The sequence below is a fragment of the Mugil cephalus genome, chromosome 2 (genome assembly GCF_022458985.1).
Source record: "Mugil cephalus isolate CIBA_MC_2020 chromosome 2, CIBA_Mcephalus_1.1, whole genome shotgun sequence".
NCBI classification, from domain to species: domain Eukaryota; kingdom Metazoa; phylum Chordata; class Actinopteri; order Mugiliformes; family Mugilidae; genus Mugil; species Mugil cephalus.
Window position 1 is genome coordinate 13,673,770 of NC_061771.1, and position 22,270 is coordinate 13,696,039.

Genomic DNA, 22,270 nt, shown 5'->3' on the forward strand with positions numbered 1-22,270 from the left:
CAAACGTGGTGTCATATGGTAAAAATAAAACGGTGTTTTATGCAGTGCAAGCAGAGTGTAAACTTCTTAATATTTCTGTCTTAACATTTGATCTTTTTATGCTTTTATTTTCAACAGTGCAGTACCACCCAATACCAAATGATTATACAATGTTAGTGGCATTTAACCGACACATTTTCAGTCATCTTTTGCACGACATATTTTGTTGCGGAGCCTGTGTCTATGAAGAGATCTTGCAGGAAATAAAAATCCTTGCAACAACCTCAATCTGAAGGACTTTTAAAGTGTTTCTATTATGAGGTTTTCAGTGCTGAGGCTACTTTCCTTAGCAACACAAGGTTTCAAAGGCCATTCTTAAACCTGCCCTCTGAGAATATTATGTTTATGTATATTTCGCTTTCAGAAATGCGTATATTTAGCTATTTTATGTGCTGTTCAGTTTGTCTGCATTTTTGCATAGAGGTTGTTGTCAAATGTAAATAAACAGCAGTACTTTAAATATGTCAGTCCCACTATTTTAAGCAGTTGATTTGTCCTTATTCCTCCGCTCCATAAATGCTTATCATGTATTAACCTCGTTTGTTAATACACTGAATGCAGTGAAGTTAATCCTTGTCCATGTGGACTCGCAGGGGGAGGCATCTTGAATTAAATCAGCCTTTAAGACCACCTGATGGGATGGAAGCAAGCAACCTGGAATCACTCTGTAGTTACTGAGTTGTGAATATGCGATTATATTATAATGTACTCGAGACATTTGTGTGAATGAGTCATTGGATTTTAACATAAATGACAAAGTGCAAATGTTTTTTTCTATGCAACAGTGACATTTTCTCTTCAATCCACTTTAGAAATTGAACATGATGACAGTATTATGTGACATCCACATATTAGGGTTCTCTGTAAGGTTGAATAGTGTTTTTATAAGTGGCTGCTTTAGAAATTCAAATTGTATGAAAAATACTGCATTCAGGCAGCTGTGTAGAGTTAGAAGGACATTAATTTTAATTAATTTTATTTATTTTTATATGTCTAAACACGTCTGATGGTTACAAGTCTGTTGATGAATGAAATGTTTTTACTAACACAGAATTGATTCTGCACTGCATAGTCGAGGACTTGGTCGCCAAAATGAACTTCGTAGAACTTAATAAACTACTATAAAGGTCCTGATTCTCTGTATTTTCATCCATGGAAAACAAATCCTCCATCATTCTGCCTTATATCACTGTAGGGCTGGACAATTAATTACTTTTAAATCAGTATCTCAAATTGAAACATTTCAATTTAGAATATATATTATAATGAATGTCAGGCCCATTATTCCCATTATTGGTTTATATAATTTCAGAACTGCTTCTTGCATTAAAATGGAGCAGTTAATATTTAAATAGTCTGCCTTGAGGTAATGCTCCATCGGATATGTTTATATTACAAAATCAGGTATTTTCCCCAAATTGTTCAGACCAATAACAGATTCACACAATGGAGACAGTAAATCTTTCCCTGTATTCATTTATATTTGCTTATCCTTTTTTTTTTTTAGCTGTTGGGGGAGTAGCCAACCCAGGCTGTGGAGGGTTGGGGAGTTCACAGTGGACAGGTCAACAATCTGTCAGGGTTAAAACAAACAAGAGTAACACAAACGTTCCCACAGTCTTCATGGATGTCTACACTCCGTAATAAAAGCTGTGTTAAGGTTTGTCGGGTTAAGGTCTGAAAGTTTGCCAACCTTTAAAGATGTGTTTGTGTGACTTCCTGTTAGCTACTGTTGGTATGGGGAAGCAGCAGATGGAGCGGTGGCTAAGGGCAAGCAGTACGGTGGATTGTTGAGTGTAAAAGTTTTTAAATGTTTTCTGACTGACTATAAATATGCTTTGGAGTTTTAAAATCAGATAATGAGCACACTGTACCCAGATCTCTCCACTCTCATATACAAACACGCGTATAAATGCAATATTTACAGTAGACGCGTAAGGCCCCAGTTACATAATCGATCACAACTAGACAACAAATCAATAACACATTACTGTTGATCTAGTTATACAAGAGAATCTGAATATTTCATTACAAAACTTCCCCCATTGAAAATATCTTCAGGAATAAATGGAAATGTCCCAAATTCATATGATTATTTTTTTTTTTAATTGGATGTCCAAAGTAATTTAATGAAAAATATTATTTTTCAACTTGCATGTTGTAATTTCCAAGAGGTAATAGAAAAAATTACACGGGCACTAATAAAGGCACCCCTCCTTAATATTTGATTGCACGCCCTTCGGCAGCGCTGACTCCCTTCAAACGTTTCTTACAGGCATCTATAAGCTTCTTGCACGTCTCAGCTGGTTTTCTCTCCCGCTCTTCCTTTGCATTTTCTTGAAGCTCTTTAACATTTCAGATTTCAGCTCATGCCATAGATATTCGATAGGAAAGAGATCAGGACTCATTGCTGGCCAGTTTAAAAACAGTCCACTTTTTTCCTTTTCAACTATTTCCAACTATGTGAGTCTTCGAGTTGATAGAGGACCCACGGTCTTTGATGCAGAGCCAGTGTTCTTACACTGGGTAGCACATTTTGTTCTAATATTCCTCGGTAATCCTCTGATTTCATGATTCCTGTGATGCAGTCAAGGCCTTCGGTACCAGATGCAGCAAAGCAGCTCCGCAACATTATGGATCCTAAACCATCCTTAACTGTTAGTGGGATGTTATTTTTATTGTGTGTCTCTTTGGATGTTTTGTGTGGTGTTTTTTCTAAAGTTCGCAACAACGTTCGAAGACTTCTCTCATCAACGCCCCCCCCCATGTCCAGGCAGGTTCTTGACAGCTCCATGCTCAGCAAGCTTCTTAGTAACATTGCGCACTGTTGAAACAGGGATACCAAGGTCCTTGGAGATGGCCTTATACCCTTTAAAAGTCTTGTGTTTGCTAATAATAACACTTCTGACGTCCTCAGACAGCTCCCTTGTCTTCACCATTGTGACAAAGGAAGAGGGAATAACATGTCGCTTTCTAAAAGTAGTAATGTCAGGGCACAATTTTCTAAATTCTCTATTTTCATTCTATTGCTATTTTAAATTGTTTTATCATTTTCTGTTCAGTATCAAACACGATTGGTCTGTAGACCAAAGCTGTTTCACTAGATTCAGTTTTTCAGGAGATCTTCTACGTTACGTATTTAGTTTTCATGGGTGCCAATAATGGTGACAGGACTGTATGCAATGTATATGCAATGTGACAAATTTAAAAGCGGAAACCACACGACCTTTGTACCGGTACAAAGCACTGGTCATCACCATCTGCTTTTCAATAGCAGAGGTACAATGGGGGCACTCAGTGTGACACACGCCCAGTCGATACAAACAGACAAACAAAGCTCTCTCCCGGCCATATCTGTCACACCCCAATTTGTCCGCTTTGTTAAGAGGTATCGATCACCTTGAACTTAGTGAATTTAGATATATTTAAAAGAAAAATAGCGTATGTGAACAAAATGGTATGTTAAGATCATCTTTGTTTACTTTCAAGACCGCGATATATCGATAGTTTTCACACTTCAAACTAAAAGGCAAGAGAAAGATCGAAGTAAATGTCCAAAAAACTATCTGACCTGAACAACGAATGGAAATAACAGGAAAGCAGAGACATTTTTTTTTTTTAAAACAAGAACCAAGATATTCAGGAATTAACCTATGTAGCAGAAAAAAAAAGACACTCCTGGCAGGTCGTGAGTTTGCATGTCAAGAGCACAGTAGGTGGTTGTATAATCTCAGCCTCAGCAAAAACCATTTCCCTTTCAAGTGGCAAAAATAAATGGGATCAGAGTAAATGTTAGAATTCAAATAAAATTATAAGTTCCTTATGGGGGCAATATAATTATTTTATGAATATATAATTTTACGTAGGGAACATTCTTTCCACAAGAGTTTGAGTTCTTGGGCGTCAGTATTTTTTCATTATTAACAACAGGCAGACTGATGTCTAACGTCTTTATCACTGGGGTCATAGAAACACTCCTTGTGGCATTACACGTTGTCTAGATGTAGTTTAAAAACATTCATTTTCATTAAGAGATATTTGCTTGATTCCCGGCTTTGACACAACCCTCCTGTTAAAGATGGATCCTTCTTGAGTTTTCTTTTTTCCCCCCCTACAAGATGTTCTGCAGGTGCATAAGATGTGTCATTTGATTTGACATTAATCAAAGTGTCACAAAGGTGTAAATGAAACTGCCCCTGACAAGATTTAATTCGAGAGCCGTTGAAAGGCTGCTGGCGTTCACTGAGTCTGAAAGGACATCTTAATGAACTGTCAGAGGCCTCGTCTGCAACTGTCTGCGCTTCTTATTTTAAGTGCAGTCGAATTTTGGTTTCGTGTCTAGATGGCGTGTTCTGGCCTGCGTATTTGTCAAGCACGACTGCTGCTGTCATAAAATTATGCCACCTCGAACTTTTTTGTCTTGATGTATGTAAACCCGAGACCTGATTTATTGAAGGATCCTAAAACCATATAGAGATTTGACAGTAGAGGCGGGAATACAAATGTCGAGACACAGGCGAGCAAACACATTCCCAACGCACACACACAGTTAACACCTGGCCAACTGAAGTAATTACTTCACATCCGTTAGCGGTTGTCTCTCCGCCGTGTCATCAGCGTTATCTCGGAAAAACGCTGGCGCAAGCAGAACCTAAGGTAGTAATATTGTTTAATGGGCAATAAAAAACAAACTGTATCAAGAAGACCCTACATTAGGTGACAAATGAGCTGTCTTACAGGGAATGGCAGCATGTGGCGAGCTCGCTACAGATGCCATTGTTACCACACCTACATTGTTGCTGCCCTAGTAATAAAAGCTGCTATTCGGTCAACAGCGGCAGAATGTTAAATGTTTTCCCCGGTGATGTCAGCCCACGCTAAACACCCCCCATCTCCTCGGTTACCGCATTCTCATGCCAGCAATCGCAGTGTTATTCCCATGGTGGATATTTTTGGCTAAAATTAGACGAAAGCTGAGTTTTGACGAAATTAGTATCGGTGGAAGTATCTAATGAGGTGGTTTAAAGTTCGGAAGTTTGTTCTCAATTATGGATGTCCTGATGTTTTTAATATTGAGCATTGTCTGTTTTGAGTCCCGTGGGGCTTACTTGTCCATCAATCCAATGTGGGCCTAAATGCTTAAGAGTTTTACAGCTATGCATTGCGTTTAGAAAGGCGAAATAGTATAGCCTCATAAAGTATATAGTCTCTCATCACAACTAAATGGTTTAAAGGACTAGCTAAAAAAACCTAAGTATCTATAAATAGCTCTGGCATATATAGCATAGCTTACTGTATGAGCCTGTGGAACTCATCAACATCTATACCGATCAGGCATAACATTATGACCACCAGTTGTGACCTATCAGAGAATGGACATGGGTCTTCTGAGGGTGTCCTGTGGTGTCTGGTAACAGGATGTTGTTAATGGGGGTCTTTGTGTCCTATGGGTTGGGGGGAGGGGCCTCTTTGGATCTGGATTGTTCCATTGCATCTCATAGATACTTGGTCAGTGCTATGGGGTGGGGGTGCTTGGTTTGATGTCTAAGTAGCATCCACCCAAATGCTAGGTCCAAAAGTTTCCAGCACAACATTGTTTTGTCCCAAGATGGTCAATGTTATTTACTTCTGCTGTCAGCAGTTTTAATGTTGTTGCCGATTGTTGCACTGTGGATGTTTGGTTCTACTAATACTGATTCCCTAGTTTCAGCAAAGGTCACGTTTCCAATCCACTCTGGTCCTTTTAAAAAAAATACATTGATTGGCTCCCATACCAATCAGAATTATTGAATTGGTGCTTATACTTTGCCACAGTTGCAAAATTCAACACCAGTTAGATGCAGGAAAAGGCAAGTGAAGCCAGAGAGCTGACACATTTAAACAGTTGTGTGTTTCTCTAATGCAACATACAGTGGTTGTCACCAGCAGTTCACTCCTGGGTTTTACTCTGCTTTATGATTTTGCTGCCTGAGTGCAACTAAAACACAGTCAGTCTAGAATTTAAATACGTATTTTTCCTGCATCCATTTTAGCTAATGTTTGAAGGTACAAGCCTTCATATGCATGCACATTACTCACAAACCTGCAGTGCTTAGCCGCTGAACATCTGTGTGTTTTTCTTTCCATTAAAAAGCGTTTACAAGCAAGACGTTACACAAGCAACCCTGGCTTAAATAAGATGTCGTGTACAGTATATTTTAGTTGCCCTGACGAGAAAATAAATGGTTTATATTGGTCTTTATCGCACAAGCATTGAGTGTAAGGTAGATAAGTAATAATTATACACACTTATACTTTTGGTGACACAGGGCTGTTTTTAATTTTGAAAAGAGACATTGAGTGCACTGTATTTTCCTTCTATTTTTTTTTTGTTTCTCGACCAGTTAACACAAAAAAACATTAGCAACACCCCGGGATTTAAAATCTCGAGTAGGCGGACGTGATTAATGAACGGAGACAACTGAAGTATTATTTACGCCATCACACAAAAGAAGAAACCTAATTAACAACAAAGCAACAATTTGGTGAGCATCCTTTGCCAAACTCAGCAAGCCGTGATGAATCGAGCTGTGAGAACGCTGCTTTCCAGCCCTGAAGTGAATTGCTTAAAAGCAGCTCTTGGACTTGAATTCTGGTTTTCAGTATTGTTCATGAAGGTCTTAGATAACTAACGAGGCTGTAGGTGGTGGTGGTGGTGGTGGTGGTGGTGGGGTTGCATTATATATCACTTGGATGTGTTTCGTTTTATATCCACCAGGGAGGGAGACTATTAGAAACACCTCACAGTAACTTAGATTTATACTTATACAGTATAAATGAGTCTATAACCCCACTAAGGTGTCTATGCATCCATTATGAATACTGACAGAGCGTTTTTCGGGCTGCGAGGCTTGAATCAGTGTGCAGCATTGCAGACCTGCAGACTTACCTCAATGCACAATTTATGCTAGGATGCCTCCTAGAGAGTAAACCTATAAATATAACCAGGTATTTGACAGTTCAAACATGGAAACGCACTTTGAAAATTGTAAAAAATTAAAAGCGCAGCTGCTGAAAACCGCAAGTCGTCTCCTTTTAGAGCGGCGCCCGAAAGTTTTCTTCCCCTCCCTTGATTTCCAAAAGTGTTTGAGTTTTTGTTTACATCTGTCAGCGTGCAGCCTTGGGGGATAGAATATTTATGTGACCGTCTTTGCCGGAGTAAAACCTGAAAACGCTCGCAGATGGCCCAGTTTCTGTGGTATTCTGAGAACTTCTGAGAATTGTCACCATCACACCCCAAAAGCCAGTCCTGAGGCAGAAGGAGCAGTCGTTTCATGGGAACGCAAAAGTAAACGGTTCATGCTTAAAAGGAAAAAAAAAAAAAAAGCGGTCTTCATTCGTTTTGAAGCACACTGCACACGGGCAAAACGGGCACATGCAAACCAATCAAAGTGTTAATTTTCTAGTTTCCATTCTATGCAAAAAAAACAAGTGGGCCCCTCACTCATCTTCTTGGATGCACCCATGTTGTCACATGATCATTGACTAGTCGAAACGATGCTTAAAGCCGAGCGGCACAGCAGTGTCGACAAACACACCTGACTTACCATCAAGGGGACATTCTGCATCCTGCAATCTGGATAAACTGTTGCATTTGTGGGTTGAAACATAAAATGATTGTATACATTTACCAGTTCCAAAATGATTTGACAGAGAGGCATTAGGACCGGCACCGACTCATTTAGACATTAGCCGATTCTCCTGTGTTCTCATCCAAACACAAATATGGATAAATGTCTTACACTAGGGCTGACTAGAACTGTTCTTTGTTTGAAAGTGTGGTCAGGACAATATTTGATCATTTAGAATATCACTTAAATATGTATTTGATGATATTAATGATCTTTACAGGTGCAGTGCTCACTAGACTCAGACTAATACTACCATTAATGACATAAACAGACATCTGAAAAGAATGAGCTAGAATGACATGTGATTTTATGTTGTCGTTGATTCAGAGAAGCAGACACTCAGAAATATGACTGATGGTGTTACGTAGATTTTTATTGTGTATTTGAATTAAACGGTGGGAGTAAGGTGGTAACAGGATGGAGATGGAGAAAATAGAGGATGAGGAAGAGTGGAGTGACGATGGCGATGATGGCAATGGGGAAAGGGTGGACAAAGACGGTATGGGAGGAATGATTGAGATCGATGGTGATAGACAAGAGAGAAGCGTGTGGAGGCTGCTGCTGACGCACTCGTTTTCTTGTGCGTCCAGCTCCAGAACCTCGTCTTCTACTACTTCTCCTTCTCTTTCTTCTTCTCCCTGGTGTCTGTGTCTCCACCTCCAGCTCTTTCCTACGGGAATTTATTTTTCATCTCTGTATTCTCCTCCTCCGGTTCTTCATTCCTCTCCTGGAGTTCTTTCTTTTTCATCTTCGGTTGTTTTTCCTCCTCCTTCAGTTTAGTGATGACCTCCTACACTTTTGTCCACACCTGCTGCAGCTCTTTCCTCTCGTCCTGTAACTCTTTGTTCTTCTCTCTTTGCTTCTTTCTTTTCCCTCAGGTCTTTCTTCTCTTCCTTCAGTTTAGTGATCACCTGCTTCATTTTGATCCTTACTTTTTGCAGTTCTTTCCATTCTTCTTCTAGCTCTTTCCTTTGTTTGTCTTGTAAGGTTGTCAGTTGTCTCCTCCAGCTGCTCAGTGGTGTTGTCCAGCCTGTTTCTGAGTCTTGCGGCTGCAGGATGTCGTTGTTTCTCTGGTGTAGCTTCTTCTTCAGCTCAGCAAACTCTTACTGGATGGACATATCCAGACTCTCTGAAGGGGCCTCCTCCTTCTGCTCATTGGGCTTGTAGTTCTTCTGTTTGTCCATGTCCAGCAGTTCCTGAAGCCCGTCGTGCTCCATCTGGACCACGTGGAGTTTTTTTTGCAGAACTTGTCTCTTTCAGAGCAAAAGTGTTGGTTGCACTAGTACAGAATTTGTATTCGATGCCTCAGGTGGTAGATTTCTTTATGGAAGGCATCAAAGTCCCTTCAGTGGCTGTGGCTGTGACATTTTGCTGAGCCCAACTGAAAAGAACTGCAGATGCTCCTCTGGGTGTCGGGTCGTTTCTTTGGGCCATTGCACCAGGAAACAAATACACTATGGTATAGACTGTTACCAGTAGTTTTCAATTCAAATCAAACTGAACTGTTTTCAGGTCTTTGGTTGTATGTAGTAAACGGTGGTCTTGTACTGAAGTTGGTAGTAGACAGTGGTTATCTGGTAGATCGTGACTTCAGATGCTAAGTAAAGATGTGGCTATGATCCCAAATTACCTTCATCACATCAGAACTTTGATGACCTTTGTGGCATCCTCATTTATTTGCCTTGGAAATTGTTCAATAAATAGAATTCTAGATATCTCAGTAAAGTGGGTGTGGTCTCTGTAGTGTTCCATAGGCCACTCCCACTTACAAAATTAATTTCAACACATCAAATTAGCTGTTGAAGCTCATTTAAGGTCTCAGTAAGCACACTGCTGCCAACTCTTTTTATATATATATATATATATAAATCTGTCCATTATGTGATGAAAGTCAAGTGGACACCGACTAGTCGCAGATGAAGTCACCAAGTAATTCTGTGCTACATACTGTGGACTGCAGATGTGTATAGCCTACGTAAATACAACTCGACTCCATCAGTAGCATTTAACTGTACTCCACAGCGTGTTGTAAGATGTGATGAAGATGTAAGAAGTGAAAACCTTCAGCTGCAGCTAAAGGTCTATTACATTTGACAATGAAATTGACCAACAAATTGTAGATTCTCAGCCGATGTCTGTCTTACCGCAGGATGTTTGGTGATGTTGTTAATTGACTGCTGTTGAGAGGATTTGGACTATTATGCTGTTAGCGTTTGCGGATGTCTTTTCTGATGAGTGTGCAATTCACTTCATCAGTTTTGTTATATTTCTGGACTGACTTACATATTTTGCATGTCACGGTAGCATGGGTTTCATCTTTGGTGAAGTATTTCCACAAGCTGGGAATTGTGCAGCTCTTTGTAAAAACTTTCTGAACTCACTTTTTTTGTATTTGCATTTCATCTTTCTCGTACAATAAATAAATCCTTTTTATTGTCCCCGGGTCCTTTTACATTTCAAAAGCATTAAGGCCCGTTGACGTAAAAGACATTTTCCGATGTCCCCAACTCGCCCCTCTTGTGGAGCAGATAAAATTCCAGTCCATCAAATCCTTTTTTTTCCGAGGGGCATCGATAAAATGAGTGAATCCATAAATAAAAAGCATCGCTGATTCTTTTTTTTCTTCTTTTTTTTTCTTTGTGAGTCTTTGTAAAAAGAACTCCTCATCCATTAAATTTCTGCTCTAAGTCAGCCTGGTGCAGACAGTCTGCCTGGCTTCCCCGAGTATCTCTGTTAATGTGGATTCCCAGACTAACACGCACGGCACACAGTTGGATGTAGCAGATGGCGGGACATCTTACAAATTACAACAACTGGGATTTGTGACTCATGCTCTTCACCAAAAACATGTTGCGTGAACAAAACTGATCTAAGAGGAAAAGATTTTATCTCCAGGCAGAAAGTTCTCTCTTGGGTTGTGGGAATACCTTGCAGTTTCAATAAAAGAAGAGAGTTGTGTGCATGGGGAATGTGGTTTCACAGTGATACGTTGCCTGCTCCGTTATCACTATAGTAACGACAGGATCTGTCTAGGATGATGCTCTGTTAATTTGTGTGGTACTATTGTTTGGCATTATTGGGATAAATCCCAACTCTCTTACGTTTGTAGTTGTTGAGAACATGAGGACAAATCATGACAACTGTGAGAATGTATGTATGTTGCTCTTAGAAGACAGTCTTACACCGATCTGCCACAACAGACGCTCAGCTATTTTCATTGTGGACATATAGAACACACAGTCTTTTAGAAACAGGCTGTCTTTTTTTATTTCTTCTACATTGTTATAAAACCCACTTTTGCATAATTTGTAGATTTAGTTTTATTTATTGTGTGACTGCATTACAAATAAACTATGTGATAATGAACGTTGCAGAGAAACATTTATCCTAGTGACCAAAGGTTTTGCGTTTTAAACGTTATAAATCATATAAAAACAAATAAGAAACCAACATCTTATATACAAAAAGTTTTAGATATGAACCCTGTAATGTACCTGATGGGTGCCAGTGGATTCTCACGCTTTAAAAGCTAGAATCTTATTATTATTTTTTTTTAAAGTATTTGTCAGTTCTCAACGACCAACTAATTGACTCTTAATTAAAGTCTATTGAAATACGTGTATCAAATAATTGTATCAAATCCTATTGATGCTATAGTGTTGGTTATAAACTTAATTTAGACTTAATTCCAGGCAGCAGCAGTTTTAATTTTCAGATACTTTACAATTTAATTGCAACCACTACCAATGTCCCCACAAACAGAAAATCGTTTTCTGTTTATTATGTTCCCTACATAACTTTCAGGAGGAGTTCCAACTTTGGTGCCTGACAAGTTGAAATAAACCAGAGTTTACTGGTGACGTAGACCAGTAAGCTCAGTTTGTTTCATTACTACAGCGCACTGGTATTTTCCACAGTGCTGATGTTTTCTCATCGGTGCCATGTCTTTCTGCCTGAAGCGTTGCCCTAGTTTATTTAGTACTCTATGTGCTAAACAGTCTTTCACGAGATGGCAATATCATAAAATCTGCCAAACAGTTTCTGCCTCTACAGACAGTCAACATCAATAATTATGACTTGCAGAGTGCATTTGGTAGAAAAGTGGCCAAAACTTTCACTTGAATAGTGAACACCTAATAAAAATTAAAGACAAATAGCTACAACAGATTACATCTACTAGTAAGACTAGTCATGCCATCTAGTAAAATACACTATTAGAGATAGATAGGGTTTACTCATAGTATCTGCAGCAATAGTTGCACTAATGTAAGTTTCTAAAAAAATGGTTTCTAAATAAACACCAGTGTCTCCTTTTTAAAATGTCGGAGCACAACATGTAAATCATTGCTTCAGCTTTTTGTCATATTTCTGCGCTTGTGTTGACAGACACACAAGGTGTGATTCATAGTCCCTCCCCACATGTTCTTTTAGGCGACAAAAATGGCACGACAGCAGAGACCTGCAAACTTCTTAAATAGAAAGGCCCAAGCTGAAAAATATAACGTATGAGTTGTCATTTCATCAATAGTGCCAGGTCGCCAAATTTCCTTCTGTCCATCCATCTTAACCCACTGTGTGTAGTATAAGGGGCCTCTGGCCCAGATCTGTCGTTCCTATTCATATTCTTTATTCCCTTCTGCCTCATTGACATTGGCAGTAGACTTGGCCAGTCCCAGCTGGCCCATTCTGAAACTGCTTACTGTAGAAACGCATCTCCACAGTAGCAGCAGACTGCTACCCCGATGCCAGCTGTTCAGTCCTCGCATTCACCTAATATACCCCAACTGAGCTTTAAAAGTTTAAAAAACTGCCATGGAAAACATATTCCCTGTTAAAGAGCATCTTTTCCATCCGATAGAGACTCACATTGCAGAGTCTAATGAACTTGCCATTTTCTACAGTAGAGAAAATCTCTTCAAAAGGTATTAAGTGTAACTGAATGAATTGAACTTAAGGTTAATTTTGTTTCCAAACTTTATCAAGTTAATTTGTGGCACATTTCTTGATTGTGGGAGTTATAATTTTAGTCAACAGTAAAACAGTGTTTGTTCCTGAATGGTTTTACGTGATCGAAATGCTGCTCGGTGAATGTGTGGATCTGTGGGCTGTGTCCATCTCCATTGAATGACAGCTAACTATACAGATGTAGCTAAACAATACGATTCTGAACTTACTGTACCCTTACTCAACAGATTAGCGCCTTGAGGAGATGTATTGTAATGGTGTAGTTAATTAAAAAAAGAGTTAATTCCGACTTCTGGTAATGGCCATGGTTGGGTCTGTGGCACGAGTAGGGAACTCTGGCCAAGCTTGCAGGAGACTTTATATGCTGTCATATTTGCGTCTCAGAGCCTGATGGGAGGTAGGCCTCTTGTACGTCGCAAAACACTATTGTTAACAAGCCAGCAGTCATGTCCACTCCTGCTGATGAACGCACTTCCAAAGATTTAAGAATAACTGACACAACACGTGAAAGAACTGTCTCAATGACGTTTCGGTTTAAAAGAATACATTTCCATCTATATTTGAGTCGGTTGCGCCGCTACAGGCTTCAGTGGACACATTAAAAGAGACGCTTTCAAATGCGCCCGCACGCTAACTAAATCACTAGTGGGGGATAACTTTGGCAAAATATTCAAAGCTGAAGTGGCTATCAAGTCTCCACGAAACGCAGAATGCCACACTCACGGTTTGTATTGAAGATTTAGAAAACTGTTTTTTTATGTAGCACAAATTTGAGGATTATAAATGCTTCAGAAGACACTGACATTTGTTTCGATGGAGTTCACGGGCAAGCGGTTTGAGTCCGCCCCAGTTTTAGAAAGAGCTCACAAATGGTCAAAAAGCCAGATGTTTCCGCGCTGCGATAGGCCAGGGAGCATACAGTTACATACAGAACACTACCCTAAGGATATACGGTACTATGCCATATCTATTTCTTTATGAGAACTTGTCCAAATACTGAGTTGCTTTATCTGGTGGGTGTCACTGTTATCAACCTGTCAGGGGATGGTAGTGACTGGCTGAGGGTTCTTAGCTAGCTGGCTATAGAGTTGTCATTATCATCAGGCTTCTGCTTTCAATGTTGCAGTTAAATGGTCGAGGGCGCTCAGTAGTTGATGGTAGGGTTTAGTTAGTTTAATTGGGTAGTGTTACCTGTTTGCTCTACTGGAGAAATTTGAGTTTGACTCTAAAAGTATTCCTTGTCTGTTATACACCTCTCCAAGGGCTTCAGTAACAACATATAGGTTAGTTTCCCAACTTTTGCCTCTGTCAAGAGGACAAGAATGTTCCTTCAGCTGTAAAACCTTTGTCAATTAAGTTCAGAACAGCACCTAACATATTCACAGACTGGAAACTGCACACAGAGTATTTTTCTACATGCAGATTACCTGCTGCTGCATATTTCTAATTATACATCCTTTCTAATTATGACAATCATCAAGTCCTCCAGATATCAGACCATGAACTTCCATTCCGCCTGTCTGGCTTTATATAACGTGTTTTCTCCGAACTTCAATTCAAATCCTTCACGAACAAATTAGGATCAGATTTGAAAAGATGGCCTGTGCTTTCTTTATCTCTTCCACTCAGACTTGTATACAATAAAACGAATGTTTTATCTAGATTTTTGTTTCAACGTCCCCCTGTTTTTCCTGCCCACATCCCTCCTGTGGTCATCTCTTAATTTCTGTTGGCTGGTAAAAACCCCTGAATCTGCTGTTAATTTTTTGGAGAGGCCCAGGGACCAGAGCGACCTAGCACTTCCCAACATTGAGAAATGGAACTGGGCGTCTAATAAACTAAAAGCTACATTCGGGTGTCAGGCTCCAAAATTGGGTTGGTGCAGGATTGAGGTGAACCGCTGTCTTTCTTCATCAATCTCTTAATTACAGCCCAATTACCATTCCTGTCATTGAAGTACACTTCAAGCCCTGTCGTATCTTCCACTCTCAAAATATGGGCACGATTCAGACAGGATGTTTTGATGTGCAGAGCCAGGATTTGCTGACTGTAACTGTTACTCCCACTAAAGCGTTGCCTTATATGGAAAGCACGAAACAATACTGCCATAGAGCAGCTCCCGCCAGTGTGAACAGCCAGTCCCACTCCCACCTATTATGTCTGTGTGTGCCCTCTGGCTTTACAGGGCCGTACCTAGGTGCTTATTCTGATTCAGCTTCATTTAGTCACAGTCGCACAACTCAACACTACCTTTCGTGACCACTTCTTGCAACATTACTCCGACCACCCTTTCCCCGTGGGAAAATTTAACGAGCGACTTTTTCTCAGCTGAACATTTTTCTAACCATTAATGCGTTTTTGTTCCCAACAGAGACCATGACGACCGCCACCTCCCCCATCTTGCTGAAATGGGACCCAAAGAGTCTTGAAATCCGCACCTTGACTGTGGAGAGGCTTCTGGAGCCCCTGGTCACGCAGGTAGTTAACTGTCTGATATGAGTATAACAAAGACTAACATAGCTGGAACCTGGTGTTCCCTTCATATTGATCTAATGGCTTTATTTACTAATGAGACAAGACAGTAATATTCTATATATATATTTTCTGATACTCTTTATATTCTACTTGTCTCAGCTCAGTTGCGTTGGAATGTTTTCCAAAATCTGTAGACATCAATAGTAATGGACCAATAAACAAGAGCATGCATGTTATACCTCAGTATGAAGGCAAACTGATTCCTTTGCTGTTGCACCTTGGCTGGTGCACTTGTTATAAAGATGTTAAACTGTACTGGATCACATCCAAAGACGGTGGCATGTCGCCACGTACTTCGTTCGCCTTCTAAGCTAACAGATGGCTGAATGAGACTTATGTTGGTCTGTCTTATCGCGGTGTGATTCAGGTTGGGTATCATTTAGATTTACTGTGTTAAGTGTATTTCGGCCGAATCGTTGCTCAGATTACGGTGATGTTATCTGATCCAAAAATTGCACAATACAGTCTCTTAAAATAAGTAACCTCTGCAAATATATGGCATAAATGTTAGCTCAGGTTTTTTATGTTGTATTAGGGTCACTGATTCACAAAGAAGCACATCTGCCAGAGTGAATATATTGTTTTGTTACAACATTTAAAAGCACTGCAAGTTGGGAAAGCACATTTTTAATGGATTAAACACAACCAGTTTAGGAAAATGCTGTAGCACCTGCTAATAGAAAAACACATGACAAATATAGTTTATATATAAGTAAATACAAGTAGCGTAAAAAACAAATGTAGATGTAGACATTTGCTGCACCTCAGTGGTGTTAGAAATGGACTGAAATGTTAATTATTTCTTCTTCTTTTTTTATTATTGTCTCCAGCATCATTCAGTTTGTGTTCAAACCAAGGCATGAAAGGAAACAAATAAACAAAAAAAATCTTAATTCTCTTGGCTCTGATTTGGGAAATAGTTTAAACTGTGGTTCCTTAAGAAAATGACTTGATAAATCTTTTAACTGCTGGGCATGCTGTCACCGTCCTCATCAAAAGAAGTAGCAGAGACTGGTGCATCTGCCATGATGGGAATGATGTAATCACTGAGTGTACCAGCAGCCTTCCCCTGTGGTCGGATGTTCTTTGCTTGGCTGCTGTGTGCTTTTTTAGTTTTAATCAAACCCCTTTCTGTCAGCCTGATGCATGCATTCTCACTCTCATTTCTGTCATTTTATCAGCTTGCCGTGGAGTCATTCAGCCCTGTGTATTTCATTTTTAAGAATGTTTTTTCCTTTTTCTTCTTTTTTCCCGATTCTCAAATTCCATTTCATTCATGTTGCTCTGACTTTCTACTAAAGGATGTACCTTTCTACAGAGAAGAAGCACTTATTGGTACATACTGCCTCTTCTTTTTATTCCCATGTGTCCTTTGTCAAGCTTGGGCTCTTTTTTCTTTTTCTTTTTTTTTGCTAACATTTACATGACATGCCCAGAGCCACTCCAGCCCTAGACCCCTTTCACTGAAACTTACGAATAATAAAAGTAATGATGTCTGAACTCCATGTTCTTAATACCTGTTCATGTTATGTCCTCTCCAAACTTTTGACACACTTTCAATTTCACCTGATGATCAGTTCTGGGTCTCCTCTAGAGAGTTGAATGACACACCAGCTAAACCAGAACTTTATTCGTTCCCAATAATCAGACTTTTCTTCTTTTGAGAAGAGCAATTTTCCCTAATAAAGCGCTCTTTCCTTCAGTGGTACTGCTGTTTGAGTCCAGACATACCCATTAGTGTAGAATTAGCACCAAAGCATGAACGTATTTTAATTAAACTTACAAGAGTTTGAATGGTGAGATAATAACAGAACACTAATCTGGAACTTGGCCCAGTCTTTCCAGAAATCTGCAACAAAATCTGGCAGGCTTATTCTCAAAAATTGCCAAAGGAATTCAGACTTCCAGTGAGACGCTTGATTCCTGAAGGACTTCCTTTCTCCAGGACAACTTAATAAATCTGCCTTATTGCGCCGGCAGTGGTGGATATTAGGACTGGAAAGGGAGGAATTTACTCACAGACTGGGAGCCAGTATCCAGCCTGTTTTCTCTTCGGTTCCCTAGAGAAGGTTGTTTTTACTATTGATCGTAGACTTTTTGCCAGCTTTACCTGTTACAGCAGAACTAAATACACGGCCCTTTTTTCTCCTATTGTCGACTTTTTATCTTTGCCGTTAGGTTTTACTGTAGCGATTGAGTTTATTTGAACTTTCAGAACCCTCACATTCCCACCTGCTTCGAAATGTTTGTACTCCGACAACTAGGTTGTCCTCTCAAGGAATCCTTGAGGCTTTATACTCAAGTTCATAGTCATCAGCATCCTTCATAAATGGGATTAAATGGGTTCAAGAAAATCTATTTTCTGACTGCAGTCAATCATAAATGAAAGGTCCAATACTCAAATGTATTTATTTTTTTATATATATGCCATTTCCTGTAGTCTTGCTGCAGTTTCAGATTCAGAACTTTTGTGACTCCAAGTCTGAAGTCATCAACAATATACTTAAGGCATGAAATAATAAGGATTCCACATGGCAAACACAAGTAGGGATTGATCTCTCTCATGATATAACATGTTTGATTTGGGTCACATGACTCGAGCTTCATTGGCTGTTTTCTTGTTTGGTGACACTTTCGAATGAAGGTAGTTTAATGTCTTCTCGTTGTTGAGATGTTGGGTAGGTTGGGTTATAGCCCTTTAGAAGAAAAGCTGTGCAATCATGCATCTTAATTGAATCTTCTAAAGCGCAGCAGCATGTGGCGCTGCATATTTTTAACCGGTCAGAACGGATGTGTAACGTGCTCATCTGCAGATGCTGATCACCCCAGAGGATACGATTCCTCTAGTCTTGCTTTTTTTGCGAGCCTCTTACTTTGTGCCTGTCTTCTGACATAGACGAACATTCCAAGCAATTAAAAGAGAAAATATTTTGCATCCACAGAAAACGCATTGCCATAAACAGCTCCTTTTTTGTACCCTCTCCTCTGCACTCCCAGGCAACGGCACAAAGGAGAGAGGGAGCATAAGAACATGAGGCGGTAGCTGAATGTGCAGAACCAGAAACTGAGTTCGCTCTTGATTTATTTTCACAGGCTCTCCATCCTTCTTCTCCTTTCCCTGTGCATATAACTTTATGGGGTTTGGCCTTATTTGCTTTAATAAGATTACATTAAAACTAATAGAGAACCACCATTACTCTTTTCTTGGAAGAAAACCCAGACGTACATTTTTCAACTGGCAACATCTCACCGGTCTTGATCGCGCTGGCATCACATTTTTTGGATATGTACTTTAACACTTGTAGGCAGAGAGTATTTAAAGTCCAAGCTGTTTGTTTTCGCAAAACACTGGGCACATTTGTGTCCGTCAGCCTCATCCTGTGTTTGTTCTCATGAGTGGTTATCAAAGTGACAGGTAGGTAATTGCTTAATGGCAGCAGGACGGAGGCCTGATGAGCTTTTTCTTTAAACATGCCGTGATCATTATTAACTCCAGTCCGTGGCAATGCCTGACTGCATTTACAACCAATTACGTGTCAGACTGCAAATTATTTTATTTTCCTATTTTGGAAAAGATACATCTTAACTTCTTTTATGCGGGAATAAACTTTGCTGTTTTGCAGCAATGAGTCATTTCTCGAATCTGTTCATCACGTCTACAGGATTCTTTTGGGTTTCTTCATACCGCTTCATTCTGTGGGGAATTCTGTAATATAGTGCTTATTGATTCAGCCAAAAGATGAAGAATTCAGGCCTTTTGTCAGGCTGGTCTTGAAATAATAATAATCATCATTCAGTGTTCAGTGTTGCGGTCACACAGCAGTTGTTTGAGACATGAAATTTAAACTAACACATTGTGTCACATTTCTCCTTTTTTTCTGAATAGACTCATTTGCTTTTGTCATCTGACTGCTACCCTCGTGAATTGATAGATATCAATTATTCATCATCCACCTTTCTCTACTCCGACAGTAAAAAGATGATATTGTGACAAAATCCATTCTCTGCACACTCACGGGAGTAAGCACAGCAGCTAACTACGGTTTTTCGTCTTGTCCGCAATTGTGCTAGAAAGATGGTGGGAAAGATTTCGGGATATGAAGCAGACACTGTGATTGTTTTTCTTGTCACTTGGTGTGATTCAGTGTGTTTGGATGGTATAAAAGGTTGCCTCGGGAGGATAGGCAAACGGGCTCGCCCTGACGTTGCTTGAGATAGCTGCCCCATTCATCACGTCCGAGCTTCCCCTCAGCCCAGGTAGAGTACCGGACAGGTCCATAGCTAATAATACTGGGGGGCTTACTTTATCACTGCTTATGAAGGAAGCTTGCCTCTGATATAGTAAACATTTTTATACTGCAGGCAATAGCAGTATTTTTTTTTTTTTTTTTGAAAGAGTTATATGGAAGTAGCCTTGAGAGGCAGGTGGGAAAAAAAAAACAGGTACAAGTAGTTTTCATTTACTGCAGTTCAAACTTTATGTTTGCTGGTGTAGAAACATTGGAACCTAGGACACAAGTGTAAACACAGCCGTAAAAAGTGGAACTTATTCTCTTATTTTATTCTAGCTGCAGAAAATCGAGGTAAAATTTGGGTACGTTGGGACTTTTCAACTTTGGTAAATCAGGTAAGTTTATTTACCACATTGGTGTATTTTGGTAGAAACATCAACTTGTCAAAGTAAAGTCAGTTTCCTTGTATTTGATGGTTAGTGGGTGTTAATGTTGTGACTCTGCCCACATCCCATCAGCAATTACTCAATTTTTATGACTCAGATTGCACAACCCACGGGCTAACTGTAAACCGCAAAAAACAAACAAAAAAACTTACTTGCATTTATTGTAGGAGATGCTGTTCTTCATGGAAGGAAAGGAAGAGGAGCTTTTTAATGAATTCTTCTTCAGCATTTCTAATGCGCTGGTTTCTGTCCAGCCACTACAGATAACATTTAACAATATACACTTAGAGTTCAGTAAGAAGCATCAGGAATCAGCAATCGGCAACAGAAACACAAGTGAACTTATTTGAATCTGAATCTGGCATCTTACATGTTCTGCTTCATTGTAATGCGAGTTTATGCTGAAAGACGAACATTTTGACAGAATAGCTGAATATTTAATTCAGCTCAACAAGGAGCAGCATATTTGCGTTGCTGCAAAGGCTGCTACTGGTGCCATGTCTGTGGATCGTGGCGTACAGTAACTTGCAAGTCTAACATCATTGGACCTCGGTAATTGTTTTGCAGCAGGAGCTACTAATGAGCCCCAAACCCAAATATTGTGGGTGTGCCGTGGTGGTGGTAGAGGCTTCATCAGAGCTTGTGTTTCGATTGTTGAACATCTTACCAGAGAAAAGACTACCCTGTCCGCTATTTTTCGTCAGCACAACAGCTTTTTGCTGTTTCCCCTTTATACACTACTGTACAGTAGTTGCTGTTAAATGAATACCCTGTGATGAACAAAATGAGCACACAAAATGCTGGCAAATTGTGCCTGTGACTTAGTTACAGATTAAAAAAAAAAAACAGTAATAAGGCATCCTGGCTTCCCGGTTTATCTGTGAATATTTTTGGCTGGAAGTAAAACCAGTAAATACCGTCTCCTCCTGCCAAAGCATAATCATCTTTTTTAGTGATTGTTGTTTGTTTCAGCCTTTTCCTTTATTAAACATGAATCTGCTGTCTGAGTTCGTGGTAAATTAAATAATTACTGTCAGCCGCCCTTGTACTTTGAGGTTAATGTGTAACATTGTTTGATGCAGTAGCTTTTGTAACTTTTGTAAGTTGAATTCTTTGTATTTTATGCCAGTATTTAAATGCCAGTTCAATTGGTCTTTGAGTATATAGGTAAACTTTTGTACAAGTTAAGCACTGAGACGGTATCAAATCTCAAACATAGACTTTGTTTTATGTGTTCCTCTGTTGGTGCAAGGTCTTCTATCTTCAACTTAGTCTCCAACAGCTCATCTTTGTCTTGATTTACGTGGTTGAAACGGTCCTGTGCAGCCCTTTCATTTTAATAGACAGCGCCAAGAAAGTGTGATCTCTCACAGGCTTAAAACACAAGTACCACTTATGCAGAACAAAGTGGATTTACCTCCCGATCCCTCCGCCCTGAATCTGCCTCTTGGATGATATTTCCACCGCTGGTATATTTGATTGCTGACATGACATTCTACCTCGGCGCGATGTAGGGAAGTGCCTCTCTGCTGCACTGTCTGCTCAGCTGGCCAGACCAAAGAGGGCTACTAAACCATATTGCTTTAGGGGCCTCTGACTCCTTTGGTTGCCTTTGATACTCTAATATGGATTCATTTGTGGCGAGTACCCACGTCAGCCTTGACAGTGAAACTTTCTCCTCTCAATGAATATTTGATCTCCGTTATCTCTCATGCATTTGCTCTGTATCTCAAAAGAGCTGGGTTGGAGTCTACGCTACACGTACAGCGCATTCTGCTCCACGGCCACAAACATAAGTGATGATTGGGAGCTGTGTCTGTACATAAGTACATAAGATAGTTGTGCAGCCATTATAAGTCTTTTCTTGTGTCTCGTTCTCACATGGCTTCATAATAAAGACTTTAAGGCACTTTAGTCTTGCTTGGAAGACGGACGAGAACGCAAGATAATTGAGTCAACAGAGTGAATTAAAGAAGCAACATGAAGACCGTGTTGCTACTGGTTGATACTCACATGAATCATTGATTAGCCGTGTTTTGAGGACACAGAACGAACATCTAGTTATGGAAATGTTTTTCTTTATTTCGCTGTTATTGCTTATTAAGCTGAAAGGCCTTTTACCTTGGCATATTGATTGGTAATGGGGGGAACCTGAAGGACAGAGTTGGCTGTCAGCGGCACAAGCTTTAACCCCCTTGGTTTTTGTATGTCATCCAAGTCCCACGTTTGGCTGCGAGTTTGGGTTGGCACCTGACACACATACACAAACTCCCTAGTCAAGGGGCTTAACATAAAGGGAGGGGAGACGACGGTGGGGAGGGGATTAAGGCTTCATGCTGCATCACTGTCATAATCCATTAAGCTAGCGGTAAAGGAGGAAACC

The 22,270-nt window shown here is 39.9% G+C and overlaps 1 protein-coding gene across 1 annotated transcript in view; it reads left to right on the forward strand.

The window, feature by feature from the left end:
- The window catches only part of ctnna2 (catenin (cadherin-associated protein), alpha 2), a 310,831-nt gene that overhangs the window by 13,137 nt on the left and 275,424 nt on the right, over positions 1–22,270 (forward strand). The window contains exon 2 of the mRNA XM_047579695.1: positions 15,046–15,152. Within this exon, the coding sequence (XP_047435651.1) occupies positions 15,051–15,152 (102 nt within the window). The 5' untranslated portion in view covers positions 15,046–15,050. The remainder of the gene's footprint in view (positions 1–15,045; positions 15,153–22,270) is intronic.